Below are 23,701 nucleotides of genomic sequence, written 5' to 3'. Positions count from 1 at the left end.
ATGAAAACCATTTCTCCACACTTTTGGCCCCAGGCATGTTTTTGACAAGAGCACACACCATGTAAAGTTGCACCTGAGTAACCTTTCCACATCTTTGTGCCAGTTTGTTTAAAGTTTCTGAGTCATAAACAACAGCAGCAGGCTTTAAATGAACCAGCATCTTTTATTAGTGCCATATGATGAACCAAAGAATGCTCCATAATGAGATTCCCAGCCTTCCTTGAGAAATATCAAGGGCTTTCATAGCAGCGTCTGGAGCGGGAAACACCTCCCTTACCCCATTCCCACAACACCAGCCCTCATATTCATGATCATAAACACCAGGACTCCTCGTGAACACATTGTATTATACATAAAGACACAGTTCTGGGCCAGGAAATCAGCTGTGGCCATGCCACAACCATGTTGAGTCTCTAAGATCGCTTATGTCCCAATAGCACATCATGAGCTTTGGGAAGAGTACTGTTTACTTCCACCCAAAGCATTACCCCTCTGTTATTGATCAGAAATAGCCTTCGTCTTCTCTTCAGTCAAGTTGCACAGACTGATATTAAATCATCGTTTCCTCAAGGGGATCTCCAAACGGTTGAACTGATGCATGAGGAACTATAAAAGAAAAATGTCTCTGCACATTTAATCAGGAATTGATTTTGGAGTGCTAGAAGGTTACTTGGGCTTTAGAAACGTTTAGTCTTTTGAATCAGCTCCCCACCCCACGAAAAATATGATTTTAGACTGAAACTCTCAATGAACAGCACAGTTTCATATTGACTCTGTGTGACGCTATGTGCATATGTACAGGTAGGTTTCCCGCTGGCCTTGCAAGTGCCTTGCAAATTCAGATTCTGTAGGTTTAACTGGTGCTTCCACAGAAACAGAGATGACACGATGACTCCAATGTTAGAGAAAAGAGGCCAGTGTGGACAGTTTCTCCAGCTTTTGGAGATGAATTGGGTCCAGTTTATCTGAAATCACGGACCGGTCAGAATGTCTTGAGTATGGTTACTGAACACAGCTGAGCAAGGAGCTGAGAAACACACAAATCCAGACGGGAAGCGACGCCACGGCAAACACGCGAGCCGAGTTCTGCTGTGTGTCGAAGGACGCGGTCGAGTCAGACCAAAGCCTCACCTTCACTGAGTCCTGAGGAACGAGATGAGAAAGCATCAACAGTTTGTTTGGTCATGTGCACAAGACATTTTCCATTGAAGGGCAATATTCAACCTCTGGAATTGATTTACAGGGACATTTAAAAAAAATTGCAATGGCAATATTTAATTAATCTATTAGATGTATCAATGGATGCCAATTAATAATAATAATAAAAAAAGTAAACTGCAAGTTTATATCTCACAATTCTTTTTTTTTTTTTACTTTAAGATATAATTACTCAAGACTAATTGCTTACAGTTGCTAAATTATATCTCACCACTTTGCCTTTTTCTCAGTATTATGAGTTTAAATATCACAATTCCTGTGAATAACCAAAATATCAAAATAATTAAAAAAAGAAAGAAACCTAACCGAAATGCTTTAAGAATGTGAATACATTCAGTTAGTATTTTATATAGAATAAAGTTTAAAAAAGTAATGCATTAAAATATTGTATCACCCCATAAAAATGCAACTAATCACTTTACTTACTTCTTATAACAAGTAATGCATTACATTACTTTTGTTTTATTTTATGTTACTTTTTTTTAATGTAACAAAAATCTCAAAAGTTTTATTTTAAAGTCCCATTTACACCAAAAGGAAAAGAACGAGCTCGCTCCTAACTTAACTGTCAGTGAATCAATGGAAAGTAACTTGCATGTGTCATGTATTTAAAAAAGTAATGAAATACTTACTAGTTACTTACTGATTACATAACTTGTAATTCTTTACCCCAACACTGAAATAACACATCTCATATCATTATTCCACTGAATTGCCACCTTCAATGATAATAATCACAATTTCAGTTTTATTAATCATGCAGCTCTTGTTTTTCCATAAGACACTCCCCATTTGCCATTTTATACAGCTTTAAAGAAATCTGCCCGATCTCTCAGCAGCACAGATGAAATGGCTCTTTATTGTGTAAAGCTGTTTCCTTCGGAGCCAAGACCGTTATAAACCCATCAGCGAACGGCATGGCTGGACTGGCCATTGGGCATACCGGGCATTTGCCCGGTGGGCCGACATGCTTTTTGGGCCGATATCTCATACTCATACTTTTTTTTTTTTTTTAACGGCCCATAAAATGTGTACATCGGCGGCCCATTCGTTTTGTTTTGTTTTGCTTAATTGGCGGAGCTGGGTTTGTGCCGGTGTAATGCATTGGTCAAAGTCAGTGTTAGTTTTTTTTTCTGACAGACCAGCCCATGAAACACGTAGATCAGCGGCCCATTGGCTCTTTTCTTGATTGACACTGGGCTGGCCCAATCACAACTTTAAACGAGTGAGCGAACAGCAGCAGTGTCAGTGTGTATCTGTAAAAAAAGACTGAGAAGAAACGCAAGGAATGGGCAGATAAATAGTGTGAAAAAATAGAACCAGGCCCTTAAAGCAGACACTGTAAACTGTGTCAAAATATATCTTTATTTTTTTGTGCATTTGTTTTACAAAATATGGCTATTACTGTCAGCGGATTAATATTATAACTATTATTATGTATAGGTGTAATGTAAATAGACACTGTAACTAAAAGAGGTTTGAATTTTTCTTTGTTTAATTTGCACACTGAATATGGGTTGGAGCTTTTAATTTTGAACTCTCAAAGTGCACCAGATTAATGAATTTAACATTAAAATGCACAAAATTTTCTCACGGGGGGGCATGCCCCCCAACCCCCCTAGAAGGACCGAGGACACACCACCATAGTTTTAACAAAAATCCTGTAAGAAACACTGGTATTGCTATGCCAGAGCCGCTTATAGCTTGTTTTAGGATTCACCGCTGTGGAGTATAGTTCAACTGTATTAATAAATATAACATTTTGACTTATTTCATCTGTTAACTCTCACTCGTTCCTATACTCACTCATTACATGGCATTAGTGGTTTTAATAAATAGGAGGGGTATGCATATAATTAAGGGCGTGCAAAGATGGGTGGTGTTTATGATCATATAGTGGGCCGGTCTGGGCAAAAATGCCCGGGCCGATTTTTTGTCCCAGTCCAGCCCTGGCGAACGGCTCCATCTCGAACCCTCACCTGTGTGGCTTTGGCTGGGCTCAGAGCGCTTGGTTCTGTCTCCGTTGTGACAAACACAGTCGTATTTCGTGGCCCTCGGTCCGTCACGGGGATGAACCGTGGCAGTCGGGTGGGAGTGGGCCTGAAGTCCATTCCATTCCCAAACGTCAGGAGAGCGTTCTCTATTCATGCAACAGACAAGACCTCCACAGCTGAGACAAACACACATCATTTCCATTCGCAAGCTTCTGTTATCAGACGCTTATTTGAATTCTGGTGTAAGCGGCGCTCAGTATTCGGCTCAGGCCGTGCTTCTGCACCTGCCTCTCCACATCCTCTCATTAACTCACAGATGAGTGGCTTGACCAAACATCGCTCTCTCCGAGAGATGCCACTCGGCTGTCTGAGGAGTTACTTCATGTAAGAGATCTCTGTTTGAACAGGATGTTATATATGAAACAAAAACATCACTTCCCACCATCTTAACGTATATTTCAATCAGTGGTGGAAATGACGGTACTGGGAATGATACTATAAACATTTTTAATTTATTTTATTTCATTATTATTTATTATTATTAATTATTAATTAAATTAATAATGATTAAATAATTTTAAAAAAAAATTATTAATTTAAATTTTTTTTATTAAATGATAGATTGATTGTTTTGCAATTTATAAATACTAAGTAGTTTGTATTATAGTTAATACATTTTATAAAATTTGAAAAAAATGACAATAAATGCAATAAAAATATTGAAAAAGTAAAATGGTAGTATATATATATATATATATATATATTTTTTTTTTTTCTTTTTTTTTTTTTTTTTTTTTAGGTATTTAATACTTTTATTCATAAAATGTGACTTAAAACATTAAAATGTTACATATATATACATTATTTTTTTTTTCTAATAAATATTGTTCTTTTGAACTTCCTATTTATCAAAAAATCCTGAGAGCAAAACACATGAGATTTTACAATAATAACAGGTATATACGAATGACTTACTTTAATGCAATAATTCTATCCTATAGACTACAGAACCGTTTATCTGTTGCAATGATTGTAAATTGTGACAAACTGCTTCTTGTGTGTTAAGCAATATGCTGACATATATTGTTGCTCAGTGGTATGATGTCCACCCTGTTACCCTTTATTTATGTTAATAAATAAGTTCAACAAATGCTGTGCATATCTTTGTGGTCACTTGTAGGCATTGAAACGGTAAAATGAAATAATTTTAAATAGGGCCAATTGTAACTCACTGGACAAAAAAAACTTACTGAATATATCCCAAAACAAACCACAGGCACACAATCCTAAAAAAAGTGACACTCTTCAAATGCTTTTCATAAAGTATGCCCTGGTTCTGCTTAAATGGAGAACCAGGACACAAGCGATGAGAGACAGATGAGGTAATTTCTGAAATGTTCTGTCATCTGATTGTTTGTTCTTCTGTGAACGCTAGGTTGATGTGACATACAGTAAAACAGAGAACACACCCTGTATGACTAATGGTGCAGTGAATAGCTAGACAAGATGCTTCATGCTGCTCTGAAGGACATGCGATTTTAATACAAACTTCTACTTTAAAGAACTATTAAGGTGTTTATGTACAGCTTATGTCAGCATCGCCTAGAAAACGTCTGCATGCTTTAAATGCATTTCCTCTCATTGCAAATCCGCATGTGATGTTCGAATGCATACAGTGTTTGAGATTCATTTCTGAACTTAAGGTTTTAGAAACGTTTGACTATGATAAATGGAGACTCAGACTCAGATGATGTACAGTACAGGAGCTCGGACTCACTGAGACAGAGGTTGTCGGTGAAATAGTTGAGGAACTCAGTGCACTGATCTCTCAGATTCCCGCTGGCTGAACACGAGCACCAGGGAGACACGCTGGATGTGGAGTTGTCCACATAGTTTGGGGTGATTGGACTGCCTGCGATACCAAACACATTTAGACAAATATCAGAATGATTTCTGAAGATCATGTGATAGTGAAGACTGGAGGAATGATGCTGGAAATACAGCGCTGCATCACAGGAATAAATTACACTTTAAAATACATTAAAATAGAAAACAGTTATATTAAATAGTAATAATATTTCATAATATTACTGCTTTTTCTGTGTTTTAGATCAAATTAAGGCAGAGTTGGTGAGCATTCTTAATTCCAAACATAAAGCACACGTCTATTTGGAAAATTAAATTGTCAGAAGTATGTCTGTTGAATAGAAATTTTAGTTTTAAGGGGATTCTGTTTGCGCAATATATAGCAAATGAGCATGAAGCAGAACTAAACAAACAAAAAGGCTCTATGCAACAGAAAGCCTCATAAAAAATATTGCTTTCAATCTGTTTTATTGGGAAGTGAATTCAATCTCTCCATGACTTTAAAAGAACCTGGGTAGTTTTATAGTCTCATGTTTCTCTGAGCAAGAGAATAACCAAGGTATCCCTCTCCAAAACAATTACATAAGCCTCGCTCCTGTTTTAATGGCCAGCCACGATCATGCATGCAAATCCTTTTCCAGTTTGCAGAACATTTGTCTAAAACAGCTTTAAACCACTCACCTATCAGTCCAGTGTAAGCAATAAGACATGCAGCGTAGTTTCCCTGTTTGCAGCCGGTGGCAGACTGCTCTTCTGGCTGGCAGTCGTACTGAAACTGGGCCAAACGGGACCTGCAGAAGAAGCACAGCTTATACAGTATATGCATGGACCGCCGCCAAACAGACAGAAGCGTCCTAATAAGTGTCGGCCGTACTGACATGATCATGAAGACAACGACGTCTAAATCTGCTTCTCAACTGGTTTTGCTTCACGATATATTTCAGATGACATTGAACATCAAATGGCATCTCAACACTAACAAAATTGTTATGCATACATAAGTAAACCAAACTCTTTCCCCATTAGGGTTTTTGTTTATTTATTTATTTTAAGTTGTCAGCTACTTCTAAATACATGTGAGCTTCATGCATTATGTTCTTTGCATGTGGGAAAATGTGTTTTTTTGTCAAAAGCTACATCCATATCAGATTCAGAACGATGAGCAAAGCAGATCGCTTTCATCAACACATTCACTAATAATCACAGTTTTAATTTATACGCTGTTTAATGTTTGATAATCACATTATTTTACACATGCATTGACTTAATAACTTTAGTTTATGCTTCTTCGCTGTCTGTAGATCCAGACATATTTCAGAAGACCTGTAATAGCTGCCAAGTCCGTGTTTTTCCTGCAAAATTTGACTATTTTAGTTATTTTTTATCCACGGGATGAAGCAAAAACTCCTTCCCCAGAACGAGATTTCGACAGAGGTGTGATTTTAATAGCCATTTCTCCCCAGAAAGTGATTGGGATAGTTTCGAGCATCAATTTTAGGCTGATTTTGTTCGGCAGATCTGGCAACCCTGAAACACGGAGAGCAGGAAAATTACATCAATTGTGGGAAGCACTGTCTCATAAATGGGGAAAGAGTTAACATTTTAAACAAGGGAAAAATGTATACTCATTTTTAGTTTAAAAGCAGTCCCTTTATTTTTTTATTTATTTATAGAGCATATTATTTTGATTGTTAAATCAAAATCCATTAAGCAGTAAGCATTGTTTTCCTCTATTTTCTGTGATGCTCCCAGAATAGACCGTGTTGTTTTAAATGCCAACATCCTGACAACATCTTTGATAAATAGTCATAATCATAGCGTGCTGCTTTTCTCGACGTCATTCGCTAAGGCATCCGACTCCGTTAATCACCCACTGGAAGTAAAGCATGCTACCTTACAAGCAAATATTATTTTTCATAGCAGTTGCAAATAGTTCCCATCTTTAACACCAATTAATTAATCATCAACAGATGGTTTTCTCTTGGTTATTTATAGCGATGGAGTGAACAGGAATGCATGTGACTGTGCTGTACAGGATATTAGTTATGATCAAGTGAGGTCTGAATCTGACTTCATCTAACCTGCACTGCTCAATATTTCATGCACAATGGTGAGGTTTAATCCAGACCAGTCTGGCTTCTCAAACATCTCAGGCTCTCACAGCTACAATTTGTCAGTCCAATGCCGATTTAAACAGACACGGATTACGAGGCATGTGAAGGTAAGTAATGCATGCATTCTCTCTTTTCTCCAGACAGCTATAGAAAAGCCAAGGCTTTCTTTACCCTGAGAAAAGAGTGCATGCAAGGTTGTTTATTCCCGTCGCCCACAGAGTACGTGGCTGGGCGAGAAGCTTACCTGCAAACATAGTCGGCCTTACAGATCCTCATCTGGGAAAGGCAGCTGGGTTTATCTTCTCCCTCATAGGAGCAGCTGGGCACGATGGTCTGTCGCCGTCTCTCTGAGCAGGCCATGTCGCTGCAAGGGCAGAACAGCAGCTCGTGGGTGTACTCCGGAGGCACACGGTCGAAGAACCGTCGCAAGGCCTTGTTGCACCTCGATCGGTTACACAGACCCGACTTGGTGGAGGATTTAATGCATGTTGACACGTACTCGGTGCGCAGTTTCTGGCACACATCGTCGACGTTGCAAGCTTTGGCTGCGTCCAGGCAGCGGTTCACTGCGGTCATGCCGAGCTCAGAATCTGTGGAGAATTCAAACGTTTCTCAAACCCATTCTTAACTGAAGTGATTGCTACATCCTTTATTTCACTATATGCAAATGTGACCCTGGAGCACAAAACCAGTCTTAAGTCGCTGGGGTATATTTGTAGCAATACATTTTATGGGTCAAAATGATTGATTTTTCTTAAAAATTAGATTATTATTAACTTTTAAGGCTAGTCTAAAAGTTTTAAGCAACCGGACCCAGATTTCTTTTGCTTCTTATTTCGCTTGAATGGTCAAATACACACATAATTATGTCAAAATGCCATCGTGTGGAGTTTTCACCTAAACACAGTCATTTATTTATTACATAAACATTGGTCTTAAAGTGATAGCAGTCTAATTTATCTGCTTCTGTGTGTCATTAATGTACATCAAACAATTTAAAGCTTTTCTTTTAATATTTATATAAAGCAGTGTTTGGATACAATGCATTTATTCTCATATTTTATATTCGTACTTGTAATGCTAAGACTTTTTCTCTAAATATTTAGTCTAGATATGTCTTGATGTTGAATGCATTGGATTTAATGCTTGTCCTGTTCCAACAAGATCTTATTTTGTCTCTTGCAATCTTTATTTTTTTAAGATTGCTGTGTGATCAGATGTGGGATGATTTGGTCACCTTTGCACATGTTGTGATCCGACTCGAGGTTCAGATAACACAAGGGCACAAATCATGACGAGCAAAGGAAACGCCTCATGATGTGAAAGAAAGTCAGGAATGAAAATGAGATGGAACAAATTAAAGGGAATGCTGTGGAAACATCTTTCAAAGAAATCATTTTAGCTTTCCGATCAACATCATCAAACCGAACGGCCTACATCATGATGGTCATACAAAAGCACAGTAAATAACTAAGTCTAAGGTCAGTAAAAGCTGAAGAAAATGAAAAAACAGCTCACTCAGACTCAAAATCTCTCTCTCTCTCTATTTCATTGTGATTAATCGTTCAAGCTTTGTTGATTTTTACAGAGCTGATGAAAAATCCAGCCTAGACGCAAAGCTTGAACAAAAAACTGAGAATCTATGACTTATTTCCATGCGACAGATGAACAAAAACAATGTTAGAACTAAAGGAGGTGACAGAGATGTCAGAGCAACATGACATTTGAAGTGAAGATCACTGTATACAAGAGTCCCTGTGTGTGTGTGTGTGTGTGTGTGTGTGTGTGTGTCTATGTGTGTGTGTTTATTCTAACGCTGCTTTTTAATTCTATCTTTAAGCACTGAGCTCTAGTCAGTCACAATACAAAGAGGCTCTAGATAAAGACACATTGGTTGCAATTACATGCATTTTCTTCCTTAACATTTATGGCAACATGCTTTTTTAAAAAGCATTTTCATATGTGACTGCGTCTTTGTTTTTCAATCATTTGAAAGGTCGTAGGTCACCATAATGAATTAAATCAAATCATCTTACCTGCAGTGATGGAGGCCAGACGGACAAAGTCATATCCTTTCTCGATCGCTTCATACGGATAGTTCTCGACCAGGTTAAGCCCTGCGAGAACAAACAGCTCGTTTCAGAAAATGCATCGTGTATGAAATGTTTTATACAGAACGATATTTTTTTAAGGGACCACATGGATTGGGTGATACTGAAGGTGTTTTTCACAAAAACAGGCGTAATTGATTTTTTTATGATGTCCTTTTCAAGTGAGAAACATATAACTGTAAAATGCGTACACAGTAAATAATCACAAATCTTAATCCAATACTGATTAAAAAACACATTTTAGGATATATAATTGGAATACTTTTTGATTACTTTTGACCAAACTCATTTATCACATTGAATAAAATATAATCTTGTACCATGCTTATTTAAAAAATGTAAAGAGAAAGAAAATATATTCAATTTGTTGTTATTAAGCATGAAGTGCATTAAACATTACAAAGTTTCCCGAACTGGGGTTTTGTTAAGGAATTGAATTGGGTTCATTTTTTTCATGAATTAAAATCTTATAAAATTAAACCATAAAAATGTAAAATTAAATTAAAAAATTTAAAAACAATGAAATATTTTATTTTAAATAAATATATTAGGTTTGCGTTAACAAAAAAAGGGGGAATCTATGTTACGTTAATTCGAAATTGTGCATTTTTTAGTCTGATTATGAGCATTTTAAAATCTTAATTTTTGGAAACTGATTACATAATCGAGATAACATGTAATTACATTATACCACTGCTTTGACAGCCTTTCAGAAGTACAAAGCTAAAACTTTCTGGAAGCAACTATTTCATTATAGATGTTTTGCCGGTGTCTGATTTCATAAAGGACTCTTAACAGTGTGAAATGGTCTTATATTTTTCCATCTACAGAGCAGTGAGATTTCCCAGCGAGCGCGACGTGGCAAGAAACACATCAAGAAAACCAAGCAACCGGCAAAATGTCCCGCTGTGGTTGGTTAGGACATCAACTTCGATTAAATTTGAAAGAGATTTGAACATTTAACGCTTTACAGCTTTGTGCCTGGCTATAGGCCACACTGTTGTTTTTAAAGCTTTGTTTCAATAAAAGGAAGTTTTTTTATTTTATATATACTGTATAAGAAATGTATACTTTTATTCTGCAAGGATGCATTAAATTGATCAGTAGTGACAGCAAAAGATTAATAAATGCTGTTCTTTCTAACTTTCTACGCATCAAAGAATCCTGAAAAAATCCTGTCACGGTTTCCACTCTTTTCAACATTGATAACAATAATAATAATAATAATAAATGTTTCTTAAGCAGCAAATCAACACATTAGAATGATTTCTGAAGATCATGTGACACTGAAGACTGGAGGAATGATGCTGAAAATACAGCGGAGCAGCATTGAAATAAATTACATTTGAAAATATATTCACATAGAAAATAGCAATTTTAAATTAAAAAAATATATTACTGTTTTTACAGTATTTCTGATCAAATAAATGCAGCCTTTTTAAGCATAAGAGACGTCTATATACACTATATATTTACTATATAGACAAAATATGATATTGTTACTCGCCGTGGATGCCAGACTGGTGGAGACTCCAGTATATGCTGAGACAGTTCTTCTCTCTCTTCATGCCTCGTCTGCATTGGCAGCCGTGCAGAGGGCTGGACAGAAGGGCAGAGACGGCGTTTGCACACTGACTGCGGGCTCCGGGGCCGAGTTTCATGCTGCCGTTACCGGCGACACACTGACGCAGGGTCCGCAGACGCGGGCTACACGTCTCATCACTGGAACAGGTGTCTCCCGCTATGAGACAGTCTCTCCCCGCAGAAAGCACAACCTGCAGAGCTAAAGACAATAAAGAAGGAATTCAAAGCTCAAGCCAGATGTGTGGTGAGTTTTATTGATATCACTCAGGCAGCAAACACCCAACACAGCAATAGTCTCCATTTCCATGCAATACTGCTATTAAATACCCATCAGGTTTCACAGGGTACCCTCAAACACCTGCACTTCATTAGATACAACCACATCTGCCATTCACATCTAATTATTCACTGATTACTCGTGTCTGTTACCATATTGTGTGTTGTTTTTACAACATACACTCTACTGTATGTAAATTGCATTTACAGTACTTGAATTCTTTGGATTTACTGTATTTATGGTTTTAAACTGACTTTGCTTACACAGGGTATAACAACCCCGTGCCAAAATGTTTATATTTCCACCTTTCCCCCCCTTTGTTACATCTAAAGTGACTGGCCTAAAAGCTTATAGATTTCTCATGATGTTATATTAATTCCAAATCGTAGATTAAGATGGTGAAAGCCGCTGACTTGGCAACACTGAGTTTTTCTGAGCAGGTTTTGAGTAAACATTGCCAAAATTATCCACGGGTAACACTTTTAACCCTCGCAAACTTAGGTGAATAAGTTCAAATAAATGAGGCCTATGATCAATCCATTTAAAAAAGAAATACAAAACCTGTGGTATTTGAAATAAAACAAGTTGACAAAGATTGAAACCAATATTTGGTGATTATATAGCATAATGAGAGATTTTTAAAAGGTTAGACTTGGACTTTTAGCACAGCACAAGGGTTAAATGTGAAGAACATGTATTTGATGCAACTTGATGCGTAATTATTTTTATAGCAAAAAAGTTAGGAAAACAGCTGACTAACAATAAATATAAAAATTTGTAAGCCAGTCGCAAACATTATATATTGCATAAGCATTTGCTTTTATTTCATTTATCATTAACTGGTAAATGTAAATGACGTCAGCTTCTAATCCTTGGCATTGCCCACAGAGTCAGAATGAATGCATTTACATAAAATAAAATGTGACATTCAGAGTCGTTTCCTGACAGATACATAAAAATATACTACAGGTTGCAACACCATCTGTTAATCCACTGATTAAATTGCATGAGAAAAGGGCTCTGAACGAAATTCAAACATTAAAAAACATTATTTCAACATCTAACAGATTTATGCATGTGTTAGTGTTTTGAATTAATGATGATCTCAAATAATTGGTAAAATCACAACCACATTTTTGGACCGAAACGCAAATGAACAGCTCACTGTTGCATGACTTTGACGTGGCTTTTCATCCATCGGTGTGCTTGTCAGAGATAGCTTGATGTTTTTCAGCCTCGGTCGGGAATAGCAGGACCTGTAGGCTGATATTTTGCACCCGAAAAACTCTTTCGAAAAAGGCTTTCTGACAGATGCAACCATATGGAGTCAGTTTTGTGGAGGCAGGGAAGGCGATGTATCATGACTACAGACATGAGAATAAATCAACATGACAGCGGGCAAAATGAGACTTTCTATATCTTATTGGAGCATTGTTCAACATTAGTGCCTGAGCTGGATTAGGGAGGGAATAGTCTGGAGAAAAAACACAGCCCAGCCACCATCTGATCAAACCAAACACAACCAGACAATTAATTATATCAATTAAACATGCATGCGTGTGAAGCTATATAAAGCTGTAGAGTTGTTTACGGTTCTTAGACTTCAAATGATGCATCTGTAAAATCTACATTTTAGTTCATTAGAGTTAGTTGTTAAAATAACAAAAGTAACTTGTATCTTGTAATGAGAAAATTGGCTCATATTTGGTCTTATTCATATTATGTCAAGTAAATGTTGTAACCTGATTAGCTTTACATGTGTAAACCCATTCTGGTTAAAAATAATAATTATAATAATGATAAATAATAATTCTGAATAGCCCCTGGCATATGGGTTTTGTAAACATCTTTTGAATATTAATATATATTTACGGAAATGAAAGTAGCATATGTGATACAAGCAGCTGTTAAAAATCAAGCAAAAAAAAAGGACAAGACTGAATTAAATGGGCTTTTAACTAGGGTTGTCAATTTAGCATGTTTAAAACAGCTAAATTAAAGAAAAATTAACAAAAACATTAATGCAAATTAACAAATTTTGTAATAAGCTTACAATTAAAAATAGTAACAATTAATGCAACCTAACAATTCATGTTGACTTTAACCATAAACAAGAAGCAATCTTCAACTGTGATAAATCATTTAATGCAAATTAACAAAGTCTATAATAAGAAACTTACAATTAAAAGATTATAAAACTTAACACAAATTAACAAAACATGTTTCCTTTAATGATAAATTCCATAAAGAATTGTCCTACCATCACAGAAAGTTCAGCATGAATTATCACAAGCTTAAAACCTAAATGCAAAGATGTTTTTGCACAATCTTCTGTCAGCGCTGCTTCGAATTAATCTTAAAGGGACAGTTCAAATATTAAAATGATGTAATCGTTTGGTCATTCCAAACGTGAATGAGTTTGTTTTTTTCTGTTGAAGAGTTGACGGAACAACGGATGGAAAAACTACTATGGAATTCAACTCTTTAGTTGCCTACACTCTTCAAAATATCTTCTGTTGTGTCATAAACTCAAAGGAATATCTACATAAAGAAAAATTCTAGTTACAAGATACAGTCCCACCGCCTCACAATTTAAACACATTTTTGTGCAGTAGAATCATTATTATGGAAGCATATAAAATTAGTATTCATTTTACATATTAAAACTAGTGTATGAAATGGCAAATGAAAATGATGTAATTTAATTTTCATTTTCATTTTGCACCAGACGTTGCACAAATGTATTGGAAAATGTTAATGTAAATACAGAAATGCATTGTCATTTTACATATTACATTCCAAGCTGAATATTGCTACCCATATGCTTCCATATATTATAGGGGACAAACCAAAAAAGAGCTGCATATTCTTATTTTAAGCACCTCTTTCACAATTCCTGGCAAAAGCTTTGATCCCAAAACACTTACAGACTCTATATGACCAAATAAAGGAAAGAAATCTAAAAATATGTTGTCTGAAGAAACTAATATGCTGCTATTATTGAATAAAGGGTGTGCTTTACTCAATAATTGTCCTTCACACTCTTACAATCATGCCTATTCATGCAATCTTGATTCACTCAAGAGAACAGATATTTGTGACGGTGAAAATGTAACGTTATAGCTTCCATATCATAACATACAATCTAATCAAAAAATATTTGTTAGCTAATGTGACATTTTCTGAATGTTGCATCCATGAATCCTGATTGTGCTGGACGTTACTCAAGTTGGAATATGTGCAAGAAACCTTTGCTTTCATCACACGTCTTCAGGAGACTTGGAATGTAGTTCACTAGTCATAGAATCTACTTTCCCAGAGTAAAAATATAGTCTTTAAAACGAGCTGTTTGGCGTTTTAGCTCTTCTAGGGTTTAACAAGGATCTTTTATATACAACCCGAATTCCGGAAAAGTTGGGACGTTTTTTAAATTTTAATAAAATGAAAACTAAAAGACTTTCAAATCACATGAGCCAATATTTATTTCACAATAGAACATAGATAACGTAGCAAATGTTTAAACTGAGAAAGTTTACAATTTTATGCACAAAATGAGCTCATTTCAATTTTGATTTCTGCTACAGGTCTCAAAATAGTTGGGACGGGGCATGTTTACCATGGTGTAGCATCTCCTTTTCTTTTCAAAACAGTTTGAAGACGTCTGGGCATTGAGGCTATGAGTTGCTGGAGTTTTGCTGTTGGAATTTGGTCCCATTCTTGCCTTATATAGATTTCCAGCTGCTGAAGAGTTCGTGGTCGTCTTTGACATATTTTTCGTTTAATGATGCGCCAAATGTTCTCTATAGGTGAAAGATCTGGACTGCAGGCAGGCCAGGTTAGCACCCGGACTCTTCTACGACGAAGCCATGCTGTTGTTATAAGTGCAGTATGTGGTTTTGCATTGTCCTGCTGAAATAAACAAGGCCTTCCCTGAAATAGACGTTGTTTGGAGGGAAGCATATGTTGCTCTAAAACCTTTATATACCTTTCAGCATTCACAGAGCCTTCCAAAACATGCAAGCTGCCCATACCGTATGCACTTATGCACCCCCATACCATCAGAGATGCTGGCTTTTGAACTGAACGCTGATAACATGCTGGAAGGTCTCCCTCCTCTTTAGCCCGGAGGACACGGCGTCCGTGATTTCCAACAAGAATGTCAAATTTGGACTCGTCTGACCATAAAACACTATTCCACTTTGAAATAGTCCATTTTAAATGAGCCTTGGCCCACAGGACACGACGGCGCTTCTGGACCATGTTCACATATGGCTTCCTTTTTGCATGATAGAGCTTTAGTTGGCATCTGCTGATGGCACGGCGGATTGTGTTTACCGACAGTGGTTTCTGAAAGTATTCCTGGGCCCATTTAGTAATGTCATTGACACAATCATGCCGATGAGTGATGCAGTGTCGTCTGAGAGCCCGAAGACCACGGGCATCCAATAAAGGTCTCCGGCCTTGTCCCTTACGCACAGAGATTTCTCCAGTTTCTCTGAATCTTTTGATGATGTTATGCACTGTAGATGATGAGATTTGCAAAGCCTTTGCAATTTGACGTTGAGGAACATTGTTTTTAAAGTTTTCCACAATTTTTTTACGCAGTCTTTCACAGATTGGAGAGCCTCTGCCCATCTTTACTTCTGAGAGACTCTGCTTCTCTAAGACAAAGCTTTTATAGCTAATCATGTTACAGACCTGATATCAATTAACTTAATTAATCACTAGATGTTCTCCCAGCTGAATCTTTTCAAAACTGCCTGCTTTTTTAGCCATTTGTTGCCCCCGTGCCAACTTTTTTGAGACCTGTAGCAGGCATTAAATTTTAAATGAGCTAATTAAGTGGATAAAAGTGTAAAATTTCTCAGTTTAAACATTTGCTACGTTATCTATGTTCTATTGTGAATAAAATATTGGCTCATGTGATTTGAAATTCCTTTAGTTTTCATTTTATTAAAATTTAAAAAACGTCCCAACTTTTCCGGAATTCGGGTTGTAGCTGTGTATATATTTATCTTGCAATGCACACTAACATTTTAGCACTGAAACAACATTCTTGAAAGAAACCAATGTCATATTAGTTTTAAAAAATAACATAAAACATACGGTTAAGCTCAGAAAAGCCACAAAGCCTTCAGGTATAACCAGTTCTGGGCAATCTGTAGTCTGTTACCAATTCCAGATTACATGACAAAAATGTTAGTTAGTAACGTTATCATTACACATTTTAGGTAATATAATAAGACTACTTTTTGATTACTTTCAGATTACTCGTTTATAACATTGATTTTAAAATGATAGTTTTGTATCATATTGATATAAAAATGGCCATGTAACCAATAAAAATTAACATAAAGTACTTAATTTTTGGAATCTGATTACGTAATCCAGATTACATTACTATCCAGCACCGCATGTTACTTCAAAAACACGAACTCATTCTAAGGTTAACGGTTAGGTACGGATACATGCAACTATGGACTTTCAACCAGCAAAGCTTTATGTTTGTACACACTCAATAACAAACACACTGTCTGTTTCAAGCGGCTGGTGCCCTGTCTATTGTGCAAAGTGAGAAGCAAAATTGCACAGCAGGAGCTCTATTGATCAAAAAATGACAACCTGTTGTCTGAGAGACCGCTAAGTGGGCCTGTGATTGTAAAGATGAACGGTACATAGTCTGTGTGCACCTGATGATTATTGTCCCAACTCAGAATGGGCTCACTGACCAATATCTGATCCAAACCGACGGGCGAGACGTTTTTGCTCAAGTCTGATTTCCGAATCACATGCTTCAGAATCACTTACTCAAATCACTTCTTTAAAAGACACGTGTGCAATTCAGGATCCAGTCAGGGTCCCCAGATTCAGACTAAACTAACATAAGAAATGTTTTCTTGGCAACAAGTTTTTATATTTTATTTGATTTCAAGCAACACTTTCTTTAATGCTTTAGTTATGGTTTTATTAATACACTGTAAATCTCATGCTCTAAAACCAACAAAAGACAAAATAAACCACCATAAATCTGCTCATATGATTTTTTTCAGCACATAACTTGATTGGTCTAACACAGATATTCTCAACTGGTCAAATCAAAAGCAACAAAAATCTGCACTAATGGAAAATGTCTTCCCATAAACGTGAGTGTTTGTGGCAGAGACTGCATGCCGTCCCAAGCATGAAAGATGTTTATAAGCGGCTGATCCAGTGCATGATCCAGTGCATGAGGTCAAGTGCTGACAGAGACTGATGAGCTTGAGAAATTATTACCCAATGCACACCTGTTATGTTCTTTAAACTGCACTTTATGCATTTAAATTTATGCACATATTCATTTCACAAAAGTCTGTCATAGCAAGCGGGTCAAGCAGCGACAGAAAAACATTTTAGACAAAAATATACATGTTCAATAAATATTAAGTCTATATTTTAGTGCTGTTTACAGCTGTGGGCAAACAAGCATTATGCAGGTTTCCATTGTAAAATGTAGCTATATAAACCGTTGTGCAATATTGACAAAAACAATATTATCTATATTTTGGGGGGATTTTTCCATAACAATAATTAAACAATATTCTGCTTAGTGTGTATTTATGCTGTTATGTTGACTGGTTTAGTCCTGTCATAGATAAATAAATATTAAGCAATAACCTGTTTTAATGAGTGATTCATTTATTCAAACTATTCGTTCAAACGGGCCGATTTGTTTAGGAATGAAGCAATTCTTTATGAATGGCTAATTAAATACAACTGACTTGTAAAGTTTTCATCTACCACATGCTGGATCCTCTAAAACACAAGTAGGCACATGATTTATTCAGTCCATGTCATCAAAATCTGACTTGACGTATGTTATGTATAGCCTATAAGGTTTGTGATAATTCAGTCTATTTAATGACTGTTCGTTAATGACAGTGTGTGAATAAACATATTTACAACAAAGTTTTGTAAAATAATAGAATTCCATGATAAAATTAATGGTATTCAGAAAAAAAAGTTCAAACTTACCAAAATATTAGCATATGATTAGCATACGAGGTCTAATTGTTAGGTTGAATAAACCGAATCGATGTTAATTAAAATGTCGAGGCAAATAATGGTGAATAATTACATACTGTACTTCTCTATCATCTATCCAAATGTTTGATATTTTAAGTGAGCATGCAAAGAACCAACCCTGCGATCAGGTGTCCATAAACTTTGAGAGCTGGCAGTAGTGAAAAGACAGATGGTCAGATGCATGATTCCAGCAGCAGCGTGAAACCTCAGCCTCTCTAACGCAAAATGCATTCACTAATGCTGCATTGGCAGAAGCCAGAATAGACACCATGCATCATGAATGCAAATTAAGTGCTTGATTTGACATTTCCAATAAGCCTGTCTCAGTGTACCAGTGGGTTTAGCCAATTAACCATGTCAGTAATCAATTCCTTCAGAGCCCTGTGTAAGTCCTCACTTCTCCTAGCACATAAATCAAAGACAGATTAGCCGATCAGTTACCCAGATGCACCAAACTAACGACCCACTTTAGAATGGATGAGAGTGGAAATGAAAGTTAATGGACTCTGTTAGGTTGACACCACACCAGCAGAACCTCACCAAATGATCTGTGAGGGAAAAAAAATTATGTTCTGCAAATGTGAATGTCATTTTAATTATAATCAAACAGAGAAAACTGTTCTAAATGACTACGGTGATTTCTTTTAATTATATACACCTTCAATATATAAAAATATATTTTGGCAAAATATATATCAAACCAATCAAATTAGTCCAACATTTTCGCATTTGAATAAATTCTCATCTCGGTTTAACTCTTTCCCTGCAGAGTATTATTTTTAAGCTGTCAGTCAGCACCAGCATTTTTAATCATATTCACTAATCCACCAGGATGTTAAGTTGTATATGCAAACTGTGGATATACAACTCTCTGTTTGTTTGTTTGTTTGTTTAAAAACTTTTTAAATCAACACTTAATTTTTGAAAAAAAAAAAGAAGGATCAAAATATTAATTAAAGCTCAAGCAAATCAACACATGTAAGCTGGCACAGTTGTATTTTTATTTGCAAATCTATTTTGTGACACCAGAGGTATAGCAAATAAACACTTTTCAGTTTAACTAGTGTGATTTGTCAATAAAATTTAATCTCTGAAAATTTTATTTAAATGTTTAGTTCACCCAAATATTAAACTTTGCTGAAAATGTGCTCACCCTCAGGTCATCTGCGATGCAGATGAGTTTGTTTCTTCATCAGATTTGGAGAAATGTAGCATTGCATCAGTGTCTCATCACTGGATGCTCTGCAGTGAATGGGTGCCGTGGATTATTGTGATGTTTTTATCAGCTGTTTGGACTCTCATTCTGACGGCACCCATTCACTGCAGAGCATCCATTGATGAGACACTGATGCAATGCTACATTTCTCCAAATCTGATGAAGAAACAAACTCATCTACATCGCAGATGACCTGAGGGTGAGCACATTTTTGCCACTTTTTCATTTTTGGGTGAACTATTCCTTTAACCCCGATTGCTATTTTTCTTCATGCACTTTTGTAACGCTTTCGAGGTTTTTCCAGGATCTGCAATATTTAACTTTTTAATGATGCAGGACGCACAATATCTAAAAAGATTATATTAACCCTCTATGGTACGGTGTTGCCTCCAGGCAACATAGTCTATTTTAGCTTTTTTTATATAAAAACTTAATAAAATGTAATTGTTCAATGCTCTCTAAGGTGAGGGGAACTCGTATTTAACCAATGAAAATGCAAAAGAGTGGTCACATGACCCACATGGGTTCATTTTGTTCCCTCTTTCAGCACACGTGCACATGTCACATGGCTCCATATTTTCTCCACTGAAAAAGGCATTTTCCACTCATTTCTGTCCAGATAATCAGCTACAAAAAATCTGAATCACCTTCATTGGTTAGTAAAGAAGTATTTTCAAAAACTTTACATTATATATCATCAAATATATCATAGGAAATTACATAAAACTGCATGTTGCCTTGAGGCAACATTGTACAATAATGGAATCACATAAGGCCATACCAGGCATACTAGGTTTGAATACAAATATATTGGAGAACCAGCTTATGACAAGCTGTATAAGGTGCGCCCACTGCTGACATCCAAAACGCTGGGGATATAAAGTCTTTGTTCTTGCTCATAGCAGTGGCATGGTCTACAACTTTGAGGTATACACTGGGTGTATCTCTCCTTGCAATGGGCAGCCTGACATAGGCGCTAGTGGTAACATAGGACATGAAAAGGAAAGGAAGGGGGGCTTTTGAGGAAAAGGAGACCATTTACAATGGGGTTGCTCTTAGGGCTGTGAAGTGGCATGATAATCGAGCAGTCACTCTCCTCTCCACCTTTGCGTCAGCGAATCCAGCAACCACTGTGATGAAATGGGACAAAAAAAGAAGACAACAGTCCAAGTGAAATGCCCAAGCATTGTCACCAAGTACAACAAAAGTTTGGGAGTGGTTGATCTACTAGACTCCCTCATTGCCCTCTACAGAACAAAGATTCGATCCAAAAAGTGGTATCACCGAGTGGTCTTCCGCATGTTTGATTTTGCGGTTGTTGAGGCCTGGCTCCTCTACCGGAGAGACAGCAGAGACTGTGGCATCCCCCCAAAGGATGTGAGCAGCCTTGCAAAATTCAAAGCTGAAGTTGCAGGATGTCTCTGTATGGAGAAGAAGACCTTGAAGAGAAGAGGGAGACCATCACAGCACACTGAGGAAGAACAGCCTGAGAAGCGTCCAAAAACCCCTGTAGAACCACGACCATCAACACTGGTTTGCATTGTTCAGACCGGTCATTGTCCTCTTTGGGAAGGTAGATGCAAATACCCAGGTTGTTCAGGCATTGTAAAAGTGCAGTGCTCAAAATGTGTTGAGAGGAATTGCTTCCTCAGCTTTCACAAGCAGTGAGGTGCCATTAGCGAGGAAGGAGATTTTGTGTAAGTGCTCGTGTACATGCAGGTCCTTGTGTGTGTGTACAGTATGTGCATGCTTGTTAGGATAAGGTTCATATTAGGATAAGGTTATGGTTATTGTTAATGTTTTAACTTGAAACAACACCGATTGTAATGTTTTGATATCATAATTTGATGATATGATGGTTTGCGTTCCACGATGGTACAATGTTGCCTGAGGGCAACAGCTGGATTATAAATGTTACTTTTTATTAAATATGAAATGTGTAATTCATTAAAAACTTGATAAATGTGTTTGTTCAAGTGTTTAGTTAAAGAAATTGATGATTTCAGTAAATATATAAATTATTTCTTCATGAAAATGTCAAATGTTTCAATTTGTCCATTGTGGTACAATGTTGCCTGGAGGCAACAAACTTTTAATTAATAAATAAATGTAAAAATAATTATTATGTTTATTAATACTGTTATAGTGTCCAATTTTAAGCAGGAAAAACATAACAAGTATTTTTTTCCTCACTGATATCATATTTCGTACCATAGAGGGTTAAATTTAAAGCAGCTAATCAAAAGTTTGAGGGATTTAAACATTAACTTTCTAAAAAAAATATGAAGACACCACACACTAGCAGAAATCAGCGCACACAATTACTCAACTGGGCACAAAAACCACTTATTGACATCAAAGGAAAATAATTAGCTTGTAGAAAATTGAGACAGCAAAACATGTTTAAAAAATGTTGGAATCACAACTTTGAAAATCTATATGCAAGGCATCACACAATTTGTTTTGTGTGTGTGTGTACCAGAGATACAGCCCAGAGCAAAGACAGATTTGCTTGTACAATGTGTTGATAGAGAAGCAATTTCAAAAAGTCACTTCCAGGGGAAATATGTCCTCGACTTCCACAGCAATGCAGCTTTAAGGCAGAAAATACGAGATATTTTTATCTGCTGTTCAATATAGTTAAAAATTGTTTTTCCAATTTTTTTAATTGCGGAGTAAACTTACATATAATCCAGAAAACTGTTTTGATTAAAATACAGCTGAAGTTGACAAAAACAAAAGTCATTTTACTTATTTATAACAAATGTGCAAGCGAATAATCGGTGAAAACCAATAATTAAGGGTGCAATATTATTCCCAAGTCAGGTGCATGCTCCTAATGCCAAGGCTCTTCCTTTCTCATCCGGCTCTTCTGTGCACACACAAAAAGAATACCTCTCAAGAAACAATGAAGAGAAGCCAGTAGCATTTTATCACCAAAAATGCAATAAAATGCACCAGACACAAGCAGAATGGAGAAAACATTAAGGCCACCTAATGTCTTCTAACGGTCCACATAAAATAGACCTTGAATCTTGTAAATGCCATTATAATATAATGTTGATGACTCTGGAAAGTCAATGCTAATCAGCCTGTCTGATGCACTGAACACAGTGGCCTTCCTTTAATCATGTATTTTGTCAGCAGTAGATGCCTATTCCCCACAGCTCACTTCCAGCAACAAAACACAGGCTGGTGAATTATCTGCGGACATCACACGAGGCACGTCACTCGCGTAATCTCACACAAAGTCACGGAAGAATGCCATTCCCTGCAGAAACATGAAATCACCCACTGCAAAAACATTAACGCGTTCCCGTTTCCTCACACACCTGATCGCAGCAGCTTTTAGATCGGATCAGTTTCATTGCACCTGATTGAGGATTTGCTGCTGTACGTTTATGAATGCCTACATGTGCTGACTAGAGAGCACAACTTCAGATATGGAAGATATTTTTTCTGCTTTACATAAAAGAAAGTAACCACAATAACAACAAAAATAAAACAAGCAATTTTAAAACTTTGGAAATTATTAAAAAAAAAAAACGACTTATTTAAAATGAATTTAAAACAGTTAAAAATAGAAAATGATTTTACATAAAATACAGTTAAATACAGTGCAATCTTTTTGGGAAGGCCGTTGAGGAGCCCATTACAATAGTCCACCCTGCCGGTGATAAAGGCATGAACACGTTTTATAAAAATCTAGGGATATTTTCAAAAAACTCCTCAAACCAAGTCAACCAGCTTTCAGAAGGATCACATCACACTCTTTGTTTTAAGTAAAAAATTGGAGGAATCTGAGAAATTGTGTTCTTATGCCACAAATAACTGAGATTTAAATCACAGAATCAAAAAAAAAATCTGTATATTATTGACTTTTTTGTATATAATATAATATTTAAAATATTGAAGAATATAGTATAAACATATATATATTCAAAAGTTTACCGTCATTTTTTTATGTTTTTAAAGAAGTCTCTTATGCACACCAAGGCTGCATTGATTTGATCAAAAATACAGTAAAAACAGCAATTTTGAGAAATATTATTATAGCTGTTGTCTATTTATCAATGTTTAATGTGATTTATTAATTTATTTTAAGTTTAAATCACCTGTTTGTGTCTTTGAACCATTTAATATTGCTTAATAATCACAGGTCATGGTAGGTCTGTTTTGAAAGGTTCAAGCATATGTTGTCATTAAAAATTAATCTCTACATGAAAAACCCTAAATGCCTTCACTGCACGGAGGATGAC

General features: G+C 36.3%; 1 protein-coding gene across 2 annotated transcripts in view; it reads right to left on the bottom strand.

Annotated features, from left to right (window-relative positions):
* Positions 1-883: 883 nt before the first annotated feature.
* The window catches only part of LOC132114181 (GDNF family receptor alpha-4-like), a 49,839-nt gene continuing 27,021 nt past the window's right edge, over positions 884-23,701 (bottom strand). The window contains exons 2-8 of one of the 2 annotated variants that reach the window (XM_059522295.1): positions 10,811-11,086; positions 9,229-9,309; positions 7,437-7,782; positions 5,760-5,869; positions 4,990-5,124; positions 3,198-3,358; positions 884-1,143 (exon numbers count right to left, since the gene is read on the bottom strand). In XM_059522295.1, the coding sequence (XP_059378278.1) occupies positions 1,003-1,143; positions 3,198-3,358; positions 4,990-5,124; positions 5,760-5,869; positions 7,437-7,782; positions 9,229-9,309; positions 10,811-11,086 (1,250 nt within the window). In that variant the 3' untranslated portion in view covers positions 884-1,002. The remainder of the gene's footprint in view (positions 1,144-3,197; positions 3,359-4,989; positions 5,125-5,759; positions 5,870-7,436; positions 7,783-9,228; positions 9,310-10,810; positions 11,087-23,701) is intronic. The other variant, XM_059522294.1, reaches the window with a different exon arrangement.

This window comes from Carassius carassius, chromosome 33 (assembly GCF_963082965.1).
Source record: "Carassius carassius chromosome 33, fCarCar2.1, whole genome shotgun sequence".
In the NCBI taxonomy this organism is placed as follows: Eukaryota; Metazoa; Chordata; class Actinopteri; order Cypriniformes; family Cyprinidae; genus Carassius; species Carassius carassius.
Note: the sequence above shows the minus strand (reverse complement) of the source record. Positions and strands in the feature narration are given on the sequence as shown.